General features: G+C 42.3%; 2 protein-coding genes across 2 annotated transcripts in view; one reads left to right on the plus strand and one right to left on the minus strand.

The window, feature by feature from the left end:
• Window positions 1-1,841, plus strand: part of NKAP (NFKB activating protein) — a 13,280-nt gene extending 11,439 nt beyond the window's left edge. Inside the window, exon 9 of the mRNA XM_012664224.1 lies at window positions 1,500-1,841. Within this exon, the coding sequence (XP_012519678.1) occupies window positions 1,500-1,674 (175 nt within the window). The 3' untranslated portion in view covers window positions 1,675-1,841. The remainder of the gene's footprint in view (window positions 1-1,499) is intronic.
• Window positions 1,842-4,639: 2,798 nt separating this feature from the next.
• Window positions 4,640-21,335, minus strand: part of AKAP14 (A kinase (PRKA) anchor protein 14) — a 23,198-nt gene continuing 6,502 nt past the window's right edge. The window contains exons 4-9 of the mRNA XM_012664223.1: window positions 16,107-16,138; window positions 15,766-15,935; window positions 15,586-15,677; window positions 7,969-8,148; window positions 5,284-5,336; window positions 4,640-4,739 (exon numbers count right to left, since the gene is read on the minus strand). Of these exons, the coding sequence (XP_012519677.1) occupies window positions 4,640-4,739; window positions 5,284-5,336; window positions 7,969-8,148; window positions 15,586-15,677; window positions 15,766-15,935; window positions 16,107-16,138 (627 nt within the window). The remainder of the gene's footprint in view (window positions 4,740-5,283; window positions 5,337-7,968; window positions 8,149-15,585; window positions 15,678-15,765; window positions 15,936-16,106; window positions 16,139-21,335) is intronic.

Below are 21,335 nucleotides of genomic sequence, written 5' to 3' on the forward strand. Positions count from 1 at the left end.
AGAGTGAGACTCTGTCTCAAAAAAAAAAAAAAAAAAATCAATGCAGCTAGATTAGGGACTTTAAGAGCAGATCTCTTTTAGACCTTGGGGTGGGGAAGCATTTTTAAAGAAAACAATAAAAAGCCATAAAATAAAATAAAATATTGATAAATTTGCCTAGGTTAAAAGTAAGAACTTTTGTTTATCAAATGACACCTTAAAATGAGTAAAAAGACAAGTTCCAAGCTGGGATAAGATCTTGGAATACACACAACTGATAAAGAGTATTGAGAATATTTAAAGAATATCTATAAACCCAAAAGGAAAGCGGGAAAATGACACAAACAGGCATTTGTCAGAAGAAGAAATACATATGGCCTATACATACATAAAAAGATGTTTATTATCATTGGAAATGGAAATCAAGAACATACTGAAATACCATGTTATACCAATTTGATAGACAAAAGTTCAAAGTTGTAATAATACTAAGCATTTGAGAGGATGTAGATCTACAGGACCTCTTGAATACTGCTAATGGTATAAATTGGTACAGACACTTTGGAAAATATTTTGGAAAGTTGAGTATTCATATACTTTATGACCTGGGTACCCCGGAGAAAATCTTTCCCATGTACTAGAAGACATCTACGTGGATGTAACATCATTCATGTAGCACTTTCTATTCCAATAACCTGCCGCACTCACTGTACCCTAAGCAACCTGACGTTGTTATCTCTTTGATTCTCCTATCTTGTCACTCCCCCACCTTCATGATAACCTGAGATTCTCCCCTCTTCCCCTTACCCAATTTTTCTCCATTTTTCTAGACATTATGCAAGGTTCTTGAACTAATAGTGTAGAATTGGGTACATATACATAAAAGAGGCACGTTTTCATGAAGTTTTCCCTCTAAATAAACAGACCTTTTGAAGGCGGCATCATAGTTTCCTTCTCCCTCTGCTCCTATCCTTTACTGATTTGGCCCTTGTACAAAATACCTTCTTTCTTTTTTTTGAGCTACTACTGGATTCTAAGGAAGTTAAATTCAATCATAAAAACTGCTCTTCAATTATAGATTTAGACTTGGTTCTTTCGGTTGTATGGTAAATTAGAACCTTGAAGATGTTCTACCTAATTGATCACAGGTTAAATCTTTCATCTATCTTACTATCAATTCCACAAAGGCAAATGGACATATCACCTAGGAAGTTTACTAAATTTGCCCATTTCTGGTTGTTTTACTAGAAACAACTAAACTTACGCCTTTAGTATTTGAAATTAATGATAACATTCACCATGTTGACAGAACATCGGAGATCATTATTTGAATACTAGAAATGAAACAGTGGACACATCGACAGATAAAATAAATGATCTTTTGAAAATTTAACCCATTTCAAAAACAGCTTCTATTTGTCAGCTTTGAAATAGACCACTCTGTATTAAGAAAGGATTAATGAGGACATGCTTTGAACATAATTACTGAGAAATTAAGCCAAAAATAAAATTATCTCCAGGCATCGCCGAATGGAGGCTGTGCGACTGCGAAAAGAGAACCAGATCTATAGTGCTGATGAGAAGAGGGCCCTTGCATCCTTTAACCAAGAAGAGAGACGAAAGAGGGAGAACAAGATTCTGGCCAGTTTTCGAGAGATGGTATACAGAAAGACCAAAGGGAAGGATGACAAATAAAGATTTTCTGATATTCAACAGACATTTTTAACAACAAAAAAGAAAGTCTGGATTCCACACATAAACACAAAAAGATTATCATGCTCTGAAGAAGCTTTACAGTGCTATACTGTGCCTTCTATTTAATTCTTTCAGTCCTTCAACAAAAAGCTGCTTATTGATATAACTTTAGCAAGTTCTTTGGGTTATTTTGGATTGACCATAATAACTTTCTGGTTTAAAAATCCAAATTATGAATGAAATTCTACTATAGTGGGGGAGGTGGCATGGAGAGAGAAAGTGTCAGTGAGATGAGGAACTTAAATCTCATGCCATGGGACAGTGCTTCCATTAGCTCTACAGGAAGGCCATCCCACCCTCACCTCTACCCCAACTGAACTTGTGGGAAATTATCATTCCTCTGTGTTGAATATGTTATAAATTGACTTGATAGAAACATAAAGGAGGACACTTCTGTTAACAAAGTGAAAGCATTGCTGAAAAAAGCAAATCTGGAAGTTGAAAACTTTCTTGTATAATATAATATATAGTCTGCCCTGGAAATAATGTATTTCGGTTTAAATCCCTACCTCCACTCCAAAACCAACAAACAAACCAAAAAGCAAACTAACCCACAGACTTGTTGAATTAAAAATGTGAAAATTAGATTTTTTAAATTCTTGGTAAGTTACTTAAAAATGGTTCATTCAAATATAAAGTCTTGGGGAGTCTATTGTTGTGCCAGTGTAAGTACATTTTTCAATCTAAGTTCTACTTTGATGATAGGATAACATCTAAAAAGAATGGGAGTCAACTATGCTCAAGAGTTCTGATAGGAAAAATATAGTGAATCAGTATTTTAACTTAGCTGTTTCATAAGGATGAAGCTAAAATGATACTAAACATGTTTTAACTCTGTCCTTTGTATAATAAATAGATTTCATTTTAAACATTTACACCTTTCAGTTTATTTTTTTGCGTGTCATTCAGTTTAATCCTTAATGTTGTATAGAACCCCCTCACTTTATCACTTTTTTATGCTATTATTGACTTTTAAGTTTGCAAGAAATGGAAAATTGTGGGACTATGAAATCATGATCTTTTTCCTTCACTTAACTTTGTTCAATTTTAGTTAGGTCACAAGAATGAAGGGGGAGGGGACAGTGGAAGTTTTGGCTTCTTCTGGTAAGGTTGTTTCGATCTGCATTATTATTACATGTCTAGGATAAATTGAAATTACCTGGGTGATGGAGAAATTCTGACTATGCTGTTACAAAATGCCCTCTCACCTTATAGTGGTTATTTTTCAAAAGTTATAAAGCAGTCATATTTCAAAGTATAGAGCAAAATTTTTACTATTTAGCATATGTCCTAGGAAAATGTCTACTTTTAACCCACACTTACTGAACTAAACAGCAGTCGGCTTGTAGCAACATTTATGACCTCTGAATTTGAAATGATTTCTATTTATTTATATCTCATCATAGTTGCTGCCTAGCCTAATAAATCTGTAGATTCCTTAAGTTAAAAGGAAACTAGCTTCCAAACTTGTGATGGATTAAGATCCATCTACTTTCCTGTATAATAAAACCTAAATTTTATAATCCCACTTAAAAATTTTATTCTCTAAGGGCATTATTTTTTTGTTACTGGTTCCTAGAGATAGAATGTGAGTATGTTCTCTTATTTTCAGTAGGCAAGGTAGTTTAAATGCAGCAATTTTGTGATATATGAATATTGTGAATTTTCATTTTTTTTCCTATCTCCTCTATAGAGTAGATACTCAACAAATGTTTGTTAAATAAATGAAAGAGAAGATGTTAATTTATTTCAGAACCTTACCATTTCTTTCATCAGAGTTTTTTCAGGAAAGGTCTGCCAAAAGATAGCTTCAGTAGCATTTTCTTTGGGAAAGAGAAGAAGAAAAGGGCTAAAAGTATTTTTTTATTTTCAGCTTATGAGTGTTAACTGCTTCTATCAGTGTTTAGTCACCTGAGCCATAAGTCAAATTGTAGGGGTGTTGTATTTTAAATATATTTTTTGTTCTCTGAGGAGACTTACCTAGTTTCCCACCTCCTTGCCTGTTGCTCTAATAGGATTTTCCCTCCTTGTTATTTATTGCACAAATATAACAGTAAAAAAAAGAAGAAGAAAGAAAAATTCACAGTACTACATCAATTGTCTTTAGTATGCTGTGTTCCTTTCCAGTGCTTACCTATGTAAATACATATTCTGATGTACTTGTAAGTAATCACTCAAAATAAAATGTAATTTTGTCTTTGGTGTCTTAAAATTTTGCAGCCAGGCAAGAGAGCTTTACAGAGAAAGTAGGAACAAGTGATGATCTGGCATTAGGATAGGAAGAAGACCAGAGATAAGTAAGGATAGTGGTTGAACCCATCCCTGTTTCATTGCCCTCAGTCCTCAAGCCACCCTGCTGTTATCATGAGTGTGATGATGTGTTATGGAAGGCAGCATGCCGGTTTCAGAGTTTCAAAATGTATTGTTTAGCAGTGAGCCTTAACTCACAGTAAACGAAGGGATCTGTGAGTAGTAAAACCCTTTAGACTGCTTATGTTATGATCTGTAGAACTGTCGCCATTTTCTTGTTCCCCGATTCTGCCCATAAAGAGAGGTGTGTCTGGCTAGAGATTTAGGCTCTGATGGAGGAACAGGCAGCCAAGTACCAATCTTAGTTTGGTTTGACAGGTGAATTTTAGCAGTTCTCTAAACTCAGCTCTATACCTGTCAGACCCCGAAATGATGTATAGTAATGGGAAAAATCTTTTAGAAAATAGAAAACAACTTACTGGTTACTTTGCTAATGTGATGGAAGTTGCAGAATGGAAAATGAATGAATGCAAAAAATATAGCTGGATTGTGTGCCACAAGTTTATTATTCAATAAATATTCTGTGGTTTGATGTGCAGTATCATATTTTTATATATTATAATTAGAACAACAATCCTAAAACATTCTGTAAGAATCACACAATATTGAGTGATGACTTGACTGACTGTATTAAAATATTTTTGATATCAATAATGTCCCTCGGCCATTTTTCTCGAAAGCGAAGCATTCCTGGTCTACGGAGGAAGAAAAACAAACACACCAAAAGCTTTTAAAATCAAACAAAACATTGAGCCAGGGATTCCCTGTTTACTCTGTTACATTCTGGTAAGCAAGAAGCCTATTTTATTGGCAGGGGAGGTGGTGAGGGTTTTCTCTGTCCTTTACTGTGTCTTAGGCCAAGTCAATGAAAGGATTAATGAGCTTATATGTAAAGATTCTTTAAGACAGCTGCTATACAAATAAAAGAGATTATTAGACATGAGTTAATTTTATGTGATTTCAAAGTTTCGCATAGAAACAATAGACATGAACCACTTTGCTCCCACCCTACTCCAGCAGCTAATCCTCAAGTTTATAATTACTGTAAAACCAGACACTAAGAAAAAAAATTATCTTAAACAATGGCAGAATTCTACTTTCAGCCCCATTCTAATGGGGTAAGTGGTCCAAAGAAGAAAAGTGACCATTACGTGAATTATCTGTGGCTGTGTGCTTGCTGGATTCCTGGAGTATGATGACCTCCCACCCTTTTAAAATGAGTCCCCAAATATTCATTACCTTTGAACTAATGAAAGCTCCTCAAAGATATAAGAGACATCAATAGGTGCATCCTAAGAAAGAAAAGGACAGCTGTCAGCCTAGACCACTCATACCAACTCTTAATTCCTTCCATCCCTACACTTGTCCACAAGTATACTCTTGAATTTCCAGAATTCATCTTCCTAATGAATTGGGAGTCTGTAGGTGGTAGTTTTTTGTTGCTTCAAACCTCTGTTCCCCCGAAGATCTTTTTGGCAACAAATACCTTAAGAATCTCCACAAAATTGGAAACAAGTTGAGAGAGGCTTGTGTTCTTCATTAATAGGAATATGAGTAAGACATTTACCTTCTTTATGTGTTCCAGATTACTCAACTAACAATCTCTACCTCCTAGTTCCTAGGAATGGCATGAGAATGAAATAATATAGGTGAAAAGGTTTGAAAATACTTTTAAAGCAACATAAAAACGTAGGTTATAATATTATCTCAGCAGTCCGCACTCATTCTCACCTCCAAAATTATACTTGGAATTTTGAACAAGAGCCATTCTCCCAAGACATCTCTATATGGTCTTACTCATCTCCACCAATCTTACTTCCTAATCTCTGACATTGACAGTTAGCAAGACAGCTGATAGAGGGACATATGACCAGGAGAAGTGAGATCTCCACATATTGTACCTCTTTAGATTACTCCGGGTTCCAAACACTCTGAATAGATACATTTGTACTAAGATAGGACAAGTATAGGACATAGTTGGCTCACTGACTGTGTGATCATATATAAGGCCTTAAAGTCAGGCCAAGGTGCACATAACTTTTGTGAAAGGGTAGGAAGGCAAAGGAGAAATAAAATTTTTTTGTTTGTTGTGTTCCAAGGCGTTATGCTTTGTACCAGCCCTGCTCCTCTGAGGACCCTCCTAGATTCATGGATGCTATATTGGCTCCTTTCATACCAGCTATCAAATCACCGTATTTCTTACTCATGGTCTACCTAGTGGCTTCAAGCAGTCATTCCTTGAAGTATTTACTGAGCGCCTACTATTTGCCAGGCCTTGTTTTACAGCAAGATAAAAATCCCTGCCCTTGCGGAGCTTGTCTTCTGGCGGAAGGAGCAGACTATAACAAAATAATTAATTGTGTAGAATATTAGAAGGTGATAAAATGTTATGGAAAAAAAGCATAGGACAGAAAGTGTGGGAGAGGAGGTGAGGAAGTGGGCAATGCACATGCCAAGGGGAGGCGTTCTAGTCAAAAGGAATAGCAAGTACAAAGGCCCTGAGGCAGGACTATGCCTGGTGTATTTGAAGAGTAGAAAGGAGATCAGAGTGGCTGGAGCAGAGTAAGTGAGGGGGAAGGAGTAGTGGGAAAGCAAAAATGACAAGGGATTAGATCACACAAGGCCTTGGAGGTGCTCACTACTCAAAAGTAGTCTCGGCCAGGCACGGTGGCTCACACCCATAATCCTAGCACTCTGGGAGGCCAAGGCAGAAGGATTGCTTGAGCTCAGGAGTTCAAGACGAATCTGAGCAAGAATGAGACCCCGTCTCTACTAAAAATAGAAAAAATTAGCCAGGCATGGTGGCGCACGCCTGTAGTCCCAGCTACTTGGGAAGCTGAGGCAGGAGGATGGCTTGAGTCCAGGAGCTTGAGGTTGCTGTGAGCTATGATGATGCCACTACATTCTGGCCAGGGCAACAGAGCGAGACTGTCTAAAAAAAAAAAAAAAAAAAAAGTCTTTGGGCCTGCAGCCTCAGTATTGCCTGGGAGCTTGTTAGTAATGCAAAATCTCAGGCCCTATACCAGACCTGCTAAAGCAGAATCTTCATTTTAGCAAGATCCACAAGTGAGTTTGTATGCACTTTAAAGTTCAAGAAGCACTTTTGGAAAGTTTTAAACAGAAGAGTAACATTTGTGTTACAAAGCTCGCTCTGGCTGGCTGCTATATTGAAAAGAGACATGATGAGGACAAGGGTGGAAGCAGAGAGACTGATAAGGAAGCTATTGACATAATCTTGGTAAGAAAGCATGATGTCTTTGATCAGGGTGGTAGGAGCACGGTAATAAGAAATGGTTGGATTCTGGATATATTTTTGAAGGTAAAGCCAACAGGATTTCCTAATGGATTAGATGAGGGATGGGAGAGAAAAAGAAGAGTCAAGGATCACACCAAGGATTTTGGCCATCAGCTAAGATGAGGAAGACTGCACTTAGGTAAGGTTTAGAAGGGAAAATCAGAAGCTGAGTTTTAGATACAGTAAGTGAGATGTTTATTAAACATCCAAGTAGGAGAGGTCTGGGCTGGAGACAGGAATTTGCAGATCATAAGCTCTAGGTGGCATTTAAAGCCATGGGACTGAACAAGATAACCAAAGAAGTGAGTATAGAGAAAAGGTCCAAGGCCTGAGTTTTCAGACATTCCAACATGAAAAGTTTGGTGTGAGGCAGAGAAACCGATAGAGACCGAGAAGGAATGGTCAGTGAGGTAAGAGGAGAAAACCAGGAGAGTATGTTGTTCTAAAAGCCAAATAGAAAGTTTCACAGAGGAGGGAGTGATCAGCTATGGCAGGTGCTGCACATGGGCCAAGTAAGATGAGGACAGAAATAATGACTTAAGTTTTGCAAAGAGGGGGTCATTGATGACCTTGAAAAGAAAAGTCTATACTCTCACTGAAGGGAACAGGGCAGACAAGAAATAGCTTACCGGAGGTTTGTTTTTGTTGATCTTGATGGTGAAGTAGGCAGCAGCAGTGACTTTCCCCATGGGTCTTTGAGCGGTTGGGACACTCCAGCGTACACAGTAGATGTAGTGGAAGCTGTGAATTACGTCTTTCCTCTCTACAAACTCTGTGTAGTTCACCCAGTGTCTTTCATGCTCCCACTTCTGTTTCATAGAAAAAAGGGAAAGCACACACAAAAAAGAAAAGAAGTCTTCTGTTTATGTCCTGTAGATAAATGCAGTGTATGAGAGTCAGTTACAGGCTGGGCGTGGGCTCACACCTGCAATCCTAGCACTCTGGGAGGCCAAGGAGGGAGGATCACTTGAGCTCAGCAGTTCAAGACCAGCCTGAGCAAGAGCCAGACCCTGTCTCTACTAAAAATAGCAAAAATTAGCCGGGCATGGTGGCGTGCGCACCTGTAGTCCCAGCTACTCGGGAGGCTGAGGCAGGAGGATCGCTTGAGCCCCAGAATTTGAGGTTGCTGTGAGCTAGGCTGACGCCATGGCACTCTAGCCCAGGTGACAGAGTGAGACTCCATCTCAAAAAAAAAAAAAAAAGAGTCAGTTACAGCTCTGTTCTGGAGTCCACTCCTAACATTTTTCACTAGGATTCAAACTTGAGTCAACTCCCAAATATCTCCATGGACAGAGGAGAGGAAAGGTGGAGCTGAAATGAAACAAGTGAAGAACACAAACATCATTTGAGATTGAGCTTTGGACTGCAGGGGCACACCCTCAGACGTGAGACTAGACAAGATAACCAAGGAAGTGAGTATACAGAAGAGGTACATACACACTACCCACGTACACACAAACCTTGCTCCAGACCCCTTACTTGGGAGGCAAATTTGGTATTGGAAAATAATTAGAAAGTGATTAGAACACATGTTCTGCTCACCCCAGGAGCCTTAAAGGTGGGACTAGAAAGTAATGAGGTTGCTTTCAGCCATTTGTGAAAATCAAAATTCACTTAATTGCAGCCATAGGTGGTATATAAAATAAGATCAGAAGAGGAATGAGTCAGACAATAGGATGATCCACATCCCTCTGAAAGGAATGATTTCCTGTTTGGAGAAGCTTCCGCCTTTCAAAACACAAATCTTACTAGTGAAGAGAGTCGACAAACAGAAAACTTCCCGTGGACTGTCTCCTTTGTCTGGGCCTCTTCTTGGAGTTGAGATGGGAAGGAATACAGTCAGCTCTGCATCTGCGGGCTCCACACCCGTGGGCTCCCCACCCACTACAGAGGGCCGACTTTTTCCATTCATGGTTGGTTGAATTCATGGATGGAGGGCCAACTAAGGGACTTGAGCACTGCAGAGTTCAGTGTCCTCGGGGGTCCTCAAACCAATCCCATGTAGATATGAGGACCAACTATACACAACTAAGGTTAACTGTATTATTGAAAGTATCAGCATTCATTCAGTCCTTCATCCCTTCCTTCTTTGATTAATTTGTCTATTTTTGATTAACTTCAGTCATATTTGTTCTACCCCAAATATATCTCACATCGCTCCATTCTTCTCCATTCCCACTTCCACTACTCTACTTCAGCTCTCATTGTTTCTCACCTGGACTTAGGCAGAAACTTACTATCTAGACACCATTGCTTTTAACCTCACTTCTCCAGACCACCACACGCACTGAAGCCAGAGTTATTTTCCTTAAGCATAGCTTCAATTATATCTGCTCAGTTCAGAAACCTTCCATAGCTCCCCTTTGCCAAACAAAGTGAAAATGTTTCACTGTGTCATGTAAGACCACCCACAGTCTGGATCTAATAATATGACTTTCTACCCTCATGTCACACTTTTCCCAACGAAAAGTGCATGTTCCCATTAAACTAGAACTTGTCACTATTCCCAATATTTGCTTTTGGTCAGGGTGTTGTCATTTCTTGGGAGGCCTCTCCCTCTCACCTCTACTTGATAAAGTCCTTTTTCCCAAAACTCCCACCTGCATGAAGTCTTCCCGATCCTTTTTCCAACCAGATGTGATTTTGCACCCATCTTTGAACACTCGTGGAACTTGTTTTCTGCGTCTCTTATGGCACTTTGACCCCCCACACATACCCGTGCTACATGCATGAGGAACAATCTGCCTCATAGTCTCCATATTAAAACATTGCCAGCAGGGCTGACTTATCCATAAGGCATAGTAAGCACAGAACCTAGGGCCCACAATACGTTGAAAGGCCCACAAAAAATGTTTTCACTTCTTTTAAAGTTAGAAGAAAAAAATGAACTTTTAGGACCAATGATTATATTCATCTTTATACCAATGCTATCTTAAGATAAAATTGTGCATATTTTTAAGAAGGAAGGGGCCCAAAAAAGGGAAGAGTGCCTAGGGCCCACAGAAATCATAATGCAACCCTGATTCTTAGCACGGGGCCTTTAATATAATAGATATTCAACAAGTCCAATTCAACCGAACCTCCTTGGGCTGGCTATTGGGGCACAGGAAGCTTTGAATCAAAGGAGACCCTGAATTTTAGAAGGTTCATATAAGGAAGGAATTGGGATAGTCTAACAATCCCAGTGGCATGGAGAGGGAGTCCAGGAGGAGATGGTAAAAAGAGTTCAGGCCCTTCTTTTAAAAAAAAAAATGGAAGGCCGGGCGCTGTGGCTCACGCCTGTAATCCCAGCACTCTGGGAGGCCGAGGCAGGCAGATTGTTTGAGCTCAGGAGTTCGAGACCAGCCAAAAGCGAGACCCCGTCTCTACTAAAAATTGGAAAGAAATTAATTGGACAACTAAAAATATATAGAAAAAATTAGCCGGGCATGGTGGCGCATGCCTGTAGTCCCAGCTACTCGGGAGGCTGAGGCAGGAGGATCTCTTGAGCCCAGGAGTGTGAGGTTGCTGTGAGCTAGGATGATGCCACGGCACTCTAGCCCGGGCAACACAGTGAGACTCTGTCTCAAAAAAAAAAAAAAAAAAAATAGAGAGTAGGCTGGCCTTTTGCCTCAGCTTATTTCAAACTTGTATCCAATTGGCTGTTTCAGGCAGCCAGAGAGGAGCACTGGACTCAAGATTCCTTATGATCAGGGACTGTGTCTTCTTCCCTATATCGTTGTTCCTTATAATAAAGGAGTCAAACTGTCAACCCCTGTGGCCCATTGGAGCATGCCCTTTTTTGGTCAACCTTTCTATTAATATACTACTCAATACATTATAGTTTTCCAGCCGAATGTTCAATCTATCACATAATCACAGACTTTGTAACATTGGAATGGTCCTTGGACATAATGTAATGAAGCCCCTCACTTTGTAGATGAAGATACTGGAGCCTAGAAATGAGTAGGGACAGTCTAACACGTCGCCCGGGACTGGTACCCAGAGCTCCCGAGCAGCCAGCTCAGTGTTTCTCCACCCCACCAGATGCCTCAATTCTAAGATTTTCTTCCTCTCAACTTGGCTCTTGGTGGTTGTTTTTTTTTTTACCTTTTATGAACTAAGGCAGCCATAGACATGACATTAAATTTGACTGTTTCCATTAAGCCAGTCTCTTGCCACTTTTATCAACATGCAGGCAACAGACTTTTATGTAGCTCCAGTGAGTGTGTATTATCCTTGTGTTTTGTGACTTTTAAATAGTACTGCTTCATAAATTCACTTCCAGGAAACAGTATCTCACTGTGCTACTCTACCATGGACCACTTAGCCACTTACATATTATTGGACACTCAAAACCAATAGGTACCTGGAAGTATATGCACAAAACTGTTATCCATGTAAGTGACCTTCGGGAGAATAGAACTAAGTACTGTGGAAGTGAAAGGGAAACTTTCGTTTTTTAATTTGTGTCTCTTTGCTCACGGGGATTTTTTTGTAATGATGTGTCTTATTTTTATTATAAAAATAATTTTTACTGTGTGTTAGGCAATAGAGATTCTCCAGTTTTTCTCTTATAAAGAACTCATTGGTTGGCTGGGCACAGTCACACCAGTAATCCCAGCACTTTGAGAGGCTGATGCAGGAGGGTCACTTGAGGCCAGGAGTTCTAGACCAGACTGAGCAACATAGTGAGAGCCCTTGTCTACAAGAAAAAGAAAAATTAGCCAAGCATGGTGGTGTGCACCTGCAATCCCAGCTACTTGGGAGGCTGAGACAGGAGGATCACTTGAGCCCAGGAGTTTGAGTTGCAGTGAGCTAAGATGACAGCACTGCATTCTAGCCCAGGCAACAGAACAAGACCCTGTTTGAAAAAATAATAATAATAATGCAATGAGCCACCATGCCCAGCCTCTGCTTTATTTTTGTCATCAGAAAGTACTACTAAACTTTTTTCATGCCTGTGTCCCAGAATTTTGGGATGCTGAGGTGGGAGGATCACTTGGGGCCAGGAGTTTGAGACCAGCGGGGCAACATAGGGAGACCCCGTCTCTACAAAAAAAAAAAAGGAAAAATTAGCCGGGCATGGTGGTGCACACCTGTAGTCCCAGCTACTCAGGAAGCTGAGGTGGGAGGATCGCTTGAGTCTAGGAGTTTTAGGCTGCAGTGAGCTATGATTGTGCCACTGCACTCCAGCCTGGGAGACAGAGCATGACTCTGGCTCTAAAAAACATGTTTTTTGGCCAGGCGTGGTGGCTCACACCTGTAATCCTGGCACTCTGGGAGGCCAAGGTGGGAGGATCACTTGAAGTCAGGAGTTCAAGACCAGTCTGAGCAAGAGCGAGACCCATCTCTACTAAATATAGAAAAAATTAGCCAGGTGTGGTGGTGTGTGTCTGTAGTCCCAGCTACTCAGGAGGCTGAGGCAGGAGGATCACTTGAGCCCAGGAGTTGGAGGTTGCAGTGAGCTAGGCTGATGCCATGGTACTCTAGCTCGGGTAACAGAGTGAGACTATCTCAAAAAAAAAATTCATTTAAAAAAAATGTAAAAGTATATTTTCTACTAGGGTTGAAAGAATATATCAGACAGACCTACGATCATAACTTCATTTTGCTGCTTAATCAGAGAGACTTTGAACAAATTGCCCAACCTCCCTGAGCCTCAAGCTTCTCATCTGTAAAATGGGTATACTGAAGAGCCTACAGACAGGTTTGTTGTGAGGATTAAATGAGATCATGCATGGTGAAGTGCTTAGCAGTGCTTCGTACATACCAATGCTCAGTAAATGGCAACTCCTAATTTACCATCCCTGATGTGTGGTGGACCCTGGGAAATTGGCAATAAGCTTGAGAAAGTTCTCCATCAGAAATACCTGGCTCTTGGGTGTGGTGGCTCACACCTGTAATCTCAGTACTTCGAGGAGCCGAGGTGGGAGGATTGTTTGAGGCCTGGAGTTTGAGACCAGCCTGGGCAACATAGTGAGACCCTGTGTCTGCAAAAAATAAAAAAATTAGCTGGGCATGCCTGTAGTCCCAGCTTCTCAGGAGGCTGAGGCAGAAGATCACTTGAGCCTGGAAGTTTGAGGCTATGGACAACTATGATCATATCACTGCAGTCCAGCCTGGGCAACAGAGCTAGATCCTGTCTCAAAAAGAAAAAAAGAAAAAAGGAGATGTCTGGCACTTAGATGGTAAATCTCACTTCTGGGGCTCACTGCATTAATGTGGCTGAGAACCAGGTGATTTTATGTCATGAGTGATATAATGCTTTTAGCTTTTCAGTCACCTACTTTCTAATTGTCTCTGTCCTCACAGCACCTCTACAAAGTAGGTAAGACAAATGCTTTGACTTGGTTCTTCATCTGTGAAGAAATAATGGTAATGAATAATAAATCTGTTCATGTATTCAACACAGATTTATTGAGCATTGGTGGTAGAAGAAAGGCAACAGGATACATAAGTAGACTCTGGTATCTTAGGTAGAGGGAAGTGCTAAGGGAAAAATGAATCAGAGAAGGGGAGAGGGTTGCAATTTTATTAATAGACGAAGCGGCCAGAAGAGGCCTCAATAAGCAGGTGGTATTTTAACAAGGGTCTGAAGAGAAGTAAAACAGTTTTTATCTTAGGGGAGAGGGTTCCACGCAGAGGGAACAGTAAGTGCAAAGGTCCTGAGGTGGAAACATGCCTGGAAGTTGAGGAATAGCAAGGAGGCTGAGTGAGGAAGGTGAAATGGGAGAAGGCAGTAAGTGATGGGGCCTGAACCATAAGTTGGGAGCAGGGAGGGGACTCAGATAATCTTAGGCCTTGTACACCACTGTCAGGACTCACTTTTGCCTTTTACTCAGAATGACCAGTGGGATTTTCAAGGGAAATTTTTCTGTTTGCTCTGTGTTCATTCTAGTCTGATTCAGGCATCCTGAGTGCAGTGTCTAAATGGAGATGTGCTTGAGAGCAGGAAAGCTCAAGAGTAACTTGCACCATTCATCCTCACTATGCTCTGGATACCCCTCCGTACGGGAATGGTGAGTGATGCCCACTGGAGCATAGATAAAGGATGTGGAGCCAGAAATCCCTGACTTTTTCTCCTTCCCACCTAACCAGGTCTTCCTAACGCCTAGGAAACTGCCCTGGGAAACTAGCCATAGGAACAGAGACAGCTGGAACTTTTCCCAGGGGAAGGGGAGTTCACCTCTACCAGTTTCAACTGGTCTTTATTCCATGGTACTACAATCAATGTGAAGGGATTTCAAGCCATTCTTTTTTATTTTTTCTTTTAAGAGAGATGGAGCTCCACTTGGTTACCCAGGCTGGAGTGCAGTGGTGTGCGACTATAGCTCACAAGCCACCGCATCTGGCTCTCAAGCCATTCTTCTTTATCCACCCACTAGTTATGCGAAGCAACCCAGGACCCTCTCCGCAAAGCTGCCAGAGTGAGCCATGCAAAGGAATCAGAGCCACACGCAGGCAGAAAAAAAAAAAGGAATTCATAGGCATGTACATCTTACCATGCAGGCAATATATTCCAAAGCTAAATCAAAAAGACTTTTGATCCATCTGCATCTCCTCTGTTAACATGACCATTCTAAAGTTGGTGGTACAGAACTATGTTGGAGGAGCATGTCCCTCCTAGGCCACTAGGCCCCTATTTAATGCATTAGTGTGGACAGATTGCTTAACTAGGAATATCAGATTTTCCTAGGAAATGTAAAGTTAGGATGATACAAACACAGGATTGCCCGGTGTGGTAGCTCACACCTGTAATCCTAGCACTTGGGAGGCCAAGGCGGGAGGATCATTTGAGCTCAGGAATTCGAGACCAGCCTGAGCAAGAGCGAGACCCCATCTCTACTGAAAATAGAAAGAAATTAGCTGGACAACTAAAAATATATAGAAAAAATTAGCCGGGCATGGTGGCGCATGCCTGTAGTCCCAGCTACTCGGGAGGCTGAGGCAGGAGGATCGCTTGAGCCCAGGAGTTTGAGGTTGCTGTGAGCTAGGCTGACGCCACAGCACTGTAGTCTGGGCAACTGAGTGAGACTCTGTCTCAAAAAAAAAAAAAAAAAAAAACAGGGAAATACGATTGTGCTTTTCACCTTCAAAGACAATCCCACCTTGATTTTGGAACCAAGATGGAGACAATTTTTACTAACTCTAATCACCTTTTACATCATCTCCTAGGTTTTCTGATCTTCAAACTTTTGATCAAACAAGAGCCTTCTTATTGTTCTTCACACTCAGTACCAAACTGGAGTGGTCAACTAACTTACCGAAACGAACTTCGCAATTTGTTTACGGCCCCTTTCTGCTGTGAATTCACCGTGTGTGATCCACTTGATATTTTTGATGGGGTTTTCAGCATCTGCGAACAGGTGTGAATTTGTTAGTTGCCTGGTAGTGTGGAACTACATAATGAGACAATTGTTTAGGTACTCAAACAGGATTACTACCTTCCACAAACTCAACAGCAGCATCGATGGCATCCTTAACTATAGCTAGAGCTACGGCAGTCACTTTGCTATCATCTTGGTTATCTGTCTGCCCGTGGATTATAGGTCTGTCATCAAATCTCACTTTCTTCTTAATGTTGACATTTTTACTCACATTCATTTTCTTTTGCCTGGAAAAGGAAATTTAAGAAGTTACTCTCTGCACCCATGTGTGTATATCATACATGTGAACACACTCATATAAATACAATCTCTTGAAGAATCACAAGATACAAGAAACAGTTGTTACCTCTAGGGAAGGGATTAAGGGGTTAGAGTAGGAGTGAGATATCACCGTATACCTGTTGTGCTTGGCTGCTGAGATCTGCTTTTCCTGAAAACCAAGGTTTTTCATATTCTCAAAACCATGAAGACTTAAATTGAAATGTAGTATAATGATTTCTAACTTGTTTGGAGTGCTAACAATATTGATTTCTAGTTGAGTCTTTAATAGAACCCCAATCCCTGCTACAAGCAACTGAAAGCATATGGCTCTTTAAAGATAGTGAATTAAAATGATTAGCAGCATTATAGCAGACGAGGGGTTGGTTTTGCAGTTTTTTTCTCTTGGGTTTTCCAGGTACAGTGTACAATTATATCATCTCCAAGGAACTATCATTTTTACCATCTCTTTTTCAGAAACATATATCTCTTATGAATATTAGCTTTGGTTAACACTTCCAGAAAAATGTTAAATGAAAGTAGACATAATGAGCATCCTTCTTTTGTGTCTGACTTCAGCGGACTTGCTTTCTGGTGCTACACCATTAGGTATTATGCTAGTTTGTAGTTTTAGATTTATCACATCAAGAAAATATTTTCTCCTGCTCTAATGAGATTTTTATCATAAATGATAGCTAAAATGTTCCCAATGCCTTTAACATCTATTGACAATGTGAAAATTGAAGTTATCAGGGCTGTGAACATGGGTCCATCACAGCACTAGGAATCTTTGCACATTTTCAGTCTTTTTTACATTTTTTCCCTTGAGTCTTAGATTCTCTTTCTTTCTCTGCTACTGCTTAAGTCTCTTTACTTATGAGAACTCTCTTACAGACAGCACAGTCTATTTTATTTTATTTTATCTTTTGCCAGCACAGTTATAAATTCCTTGCAGGTAATCCTTGCATTGGGGACGGGGGGCTGCATGAGAGTGGATATCTCTCTCCAAAAGGGAGCTATTTATTTTCTATAAATAACAGCTCCCAATTTGGGGGTGTTAAATTGTTGTGTTTCATTTAGCTATCACCACAGCCCTATGAGATCATGCATTAGATGCCTTCCATTTGTCCTTCCAGACCCACTCTCCCCCTATCTCTCCCTGCTCACTGCCCTGGAAGGCTAACCTGACTGGGCCAGTGCATGAGCTCTCCTGTGCCCTGTGGCTTCCAGGAGGTTCCACACAATAAGGAGATCAGCCTGAAGGGAAGAGGGTGAGGTCCAGGTATATATCCCTGGTGGCTCTCCCCTGATAGGGTTGCCTGTGGCTGGCTGTATGGAGAAGGTCCCAGTTTCTTTCAGGACAGCTTTCTCACACAACTTCTCAGTCTAGTAAGGGTAACCATTCTTTCCCGTCCACCCTTTTGCCCCCCCATTACTAGCCCAGGGAGCTGCACTTTCCTTTGTTTCCCTGCACTCTGGCCACACCTTGGTAATTATTCCCTTTACTTAACCCTTCTCCACTATCCTCATTTTAGCACGCCTACAGTTTCCTACCAGGATCCTAAATCATAAACAGAGGACCTCTCGTTGCCATGTGAAAATGAGGAAACTGAGCTGCATACCCAGACTGGCTCCATAACCTGTGCATGTAATTACACTGCTCTTCTCCCTCCAAGATTCAGAAAGGGTGGCGGGGCTGAAGGAGCTTAGGAAATTTCACCCCAAAATATGACTTCTTGGTATAAAGAGTATTTTGAATTAAGGGCCCTTAGAGATCAACAGGCCTTGGAAGGGGCTTTCACTCTATCTGAATAAATCAGACCCATCAAAAAGAACAATTGACTTCCCTTCCCCCTCCCTGTTATCTCAATATATTGCAGGAAAGATGATCAAGAATGCAACCAGACCTGGCCCAAATCATTTTAAATATAATACCTCTCTCTCAGGTTAATTTGCAAAGAGAATCATTTACAAGTTAATCTGTTTCCCCCATCCATTCATCCTCCTTACCAACCATTTATTGCCCCTAAACAGAATTACCTCTATTCCTCCTCTCCCCCTCTCCTCTAAAAGGAGGGTATAAAAATTTCTGGACCGCATAGGGATATTGGGTAATCATTCTGTGATTCTCATATTAATCTGCCTTAATTGTGAGTTGGATTTTCAGTAAACTTTAGGACAAAAGGGGAAGTTTCCCCCACCCCCACAGGGCTCTGTTCTCACATTTTCATCTGGAGTCTAGAATGTGCCTACCCTCTCCCTGTGAGCCTTTGTTTGCTCTCTCAACATCATTATTGATCCCAGTGGTGGTGAATACTGCACAAGACAAAACAGTTGCCATGAACATCAGTCCAAGAATGATTTGAACAGCCTATTAATATTCCTGTAATAGTGTTGATTGGTGTTCATTTAGGCCTTCGCGTTAGCATTTTAACCTGAGTTTGCCTCCGCCTGAGTTCCCTGTTGCTGCAGCTGGGGGGTAGACAGGATCATCTGCTAGGGAAAATGGAATCTTTCCAGGCTGCCCACTCCAGAGCAGAAATGGCTAAAGGATAGGGGGCGAGGGGTCTGAAGGCCCTTAACACTAGAGAACTGGCTCTCCCTAGCCCATAGGTCATGATGATTTGGCCAAAGCAATTTGCTGTAAATTCTGTAGTTAAAGACAGCCACACAAAAGTTTTTGTGTGAATTGGTAAATTCAGTAGTAGGCTTTGGTGAAGTAGCCATGCAGCAACTTGATCTTCAGAAAATTGCCCATTTGGTGGCTTGGTCACTCACTGACTTGGCTTTCAGCAAATTGCCTATTGATAAATAGACTAGAAACCAAATCTGTGACCTCAAACACTAAGCAAATGGAGTGGGGACTTTATGCATGGAAAGACCTCCTATAGACCTTCCCAGGGAGCCCTGTGCTATAGCAGGAGAGGGAAAGTGGAGAGCAGGGCCCAGGAAGAAGCTCACTTTTTATCCTCCCATGTCTATAGACAAGCATCATTCTTAAGACTCCCTCCTACTGGCCTTGCCTAGTTCTTTTTCTTCCCTTCCCTTCCTAATAAGAGGCCAGATGGACAGGATGAATGAGAAGAGATGGCAGCATGGTCAGGTTTGGGGTCTGGGTGATGAACAGGGAGAACCACTATAAGTCCTTTTTGTGGGCTCCCCCACCCCTAAGGAGTCACAGTACCTGAGCCACCAGATCCTTGTTTCAAGCAGTAGCAGTGGTAGCTGGGGAAGCCTAAGAAGGAGTCTCTAAGCAGCTTTTCCCCAAGATTGCCAGACAGAATGTTTACAGGTGCTGCCAGGGCAACACCAATTCAACCAATGGGAAGCAAAGCCCACGAGTTTCTGACTGCTTCTATTAGTAAAGGCGGGTGAGATAGTGAGGGAAGGAGGAGGAGAGTCAGTCACTGCAACTGTCTAACCTCAATAGCAGGACAAGCTGCAGTAGCCATATCTAGTGTCTTTTTCTTTTTCTTTTCCTCCACATTCAGATCACGGAGACTTTTCAGCAGCAGATGAGCTTGCAGAGCTGTGCCAGGAGAAGCACTGATGCTAAGCCTCGCAGCTGGTATTGAAGTGGAAGACTGGAAAATTCCACTAAAGTGGAATTCTTAGAAATTCCACTACCGGGCTTTCTCCCTTGCGGTCCTTACCTGGGCCCCCTACTGCCCTGTGACCTTTCCCCTCATAAATCACCGGTAGCAATTAGTGTACCAGGCTGTAAAGTAGCTTAGGACCCTGCCTCATTAAACTTACCCCTGTTGTGACCGTGCCCCTCCTCCTCTGCTGCCCTGTGACCTTTCCCCTCATAAATCACCTGTAGCAGTTACTGTACCAGGCTGTAAAAATAGCTCAGGACCCTGCCTCACTAAAGTTAACCCTGTTGTAGCCGTGCCCCTACTCCTTAAGCAGAGTGTATAAAAGACTGCAATGCTCTTTGTCTGGTGCTCAGAATTTGGGGAGAGCAAATTCCCCTCTGGGCCAATTGCCGGCCGATGTGAAGTATAAAACCTGTTTTGCCAAAATCTCTGTGTGTGTCTCTAAGTCTATTCTCGGTCAGCCCTGCGGTAACATTTTGGTTCCCTGACCGGGAAACCCCATTGCCCTGGCCGTTGGGGCCACCGGCTTGAGACAGACGTTGACCGACCGACCCTGATGACCGGCAGGCAATCCAGGCGCCTAAACCCCCGGTTGGGGACACCTTCTTCTCCGTTCGGAAGGGCTCCTCCGACCCACGCTCTCAGGACCCACCCGGACACTGGTGAGGTGTAGGCAACCAGGGAAACCAGGAGCGGCCGTCTGAACCGCGGTAAGGTCCCGGGACCCAGTCCAGAGGTAGCCAGGCCCGTCTCAGGACGGAAGAGGAGCTCAATCACCTCCTAAGAAAGGTTAAGTTTCCCGAAAGTGGGGGGGAGAATGTAATAACCTCTGTGTGTGTGAGTGCGAGTGCTACGGCTCCACGGCCAAAGGCTACGAGTCTGAATGGGTCCTAACCTGCGGTTCTGTGGCAGCGTCGTACGGCATAACGGTGACTCACCCTCCGAAAGGAGAGTGACCAGGCCCGGGGTTTATACGGGTCCACCTTAGCCAAGACGTACCTAAATCCCCGCGAGGGGAGCAGCCAGGCGGACATCTGACAGTAAAAGCCCTCCCTGTGCGACAGCGATCAGTAGGACACAATGGGAGGGAAGGAATCCAAGCCAACTGTCCTTAGGTGTGTGACCAAGAATTTTAGGAAGGGATTTTCAGGTGACTATGGAATTAAGATGTCACCAAATCGCCTCCAGACGCTCTGAGAAGAAGAGTGGCCTTCCTTTGGAGTTGGGTGGCCTGAGTCAGGCACCCTCGACACTTCTATTATCCAGGCAGTCTGGAAACAAGTTACAGGCACCCCTGGACACCCAGATCAGTTCCCCTACATCGATTCCTGGCTAGGAATTGTCCAAACTTTGCCCCCTTGGGTCCGGTTCTGTGTAGAGAAGGGTCAGAGTAAGGTCCTCTTTGCTGAGAAGCCAAGAAAGTCTCCTGACTCCAACTCCAAGTCCATCCACCAAGGGCCGCCGCAAGATAAACTCCGCCTGCTGCCTCCATACAATCCCGGTGACCCAACTCCCGGACCCACCCTGTCGGCACCAGACACTCCGCCACCCTCTGACCTGCTGCCCCCGCTGCCTGATGACCTGGCCAAGGAGACTCCAATAGCTCATCCTCTCCATTCGGCCCAGAACCCAGCTTTAACCCTACAATTGCCAGTCCGCGAGGTCCGAAACCAACTCCAGGTTGCCGATGAGGGGACTGCCCAGCAGGGGCCTCCAGTACTCTATTATCAACCCTTTTCAATGACAGACCTTTTAAATTGGAAACAGCAC

Source organism: Propithecus coquereli, unplaced genomic scaffold (assembly GCF_000956105.1).
Source record: "Propithecus coquereli isolate 6110/MARCELLA unplaced genomic scaffold, Pcoq_1.0 Scaffold873, whole genome shotgun sequence".
NCBI classification, from domain to species: Eukaryota; Metazoa; Chordata; class Mammalia; order Primates; family Indriidae; genus Propithecus; species Propithecus coquereli.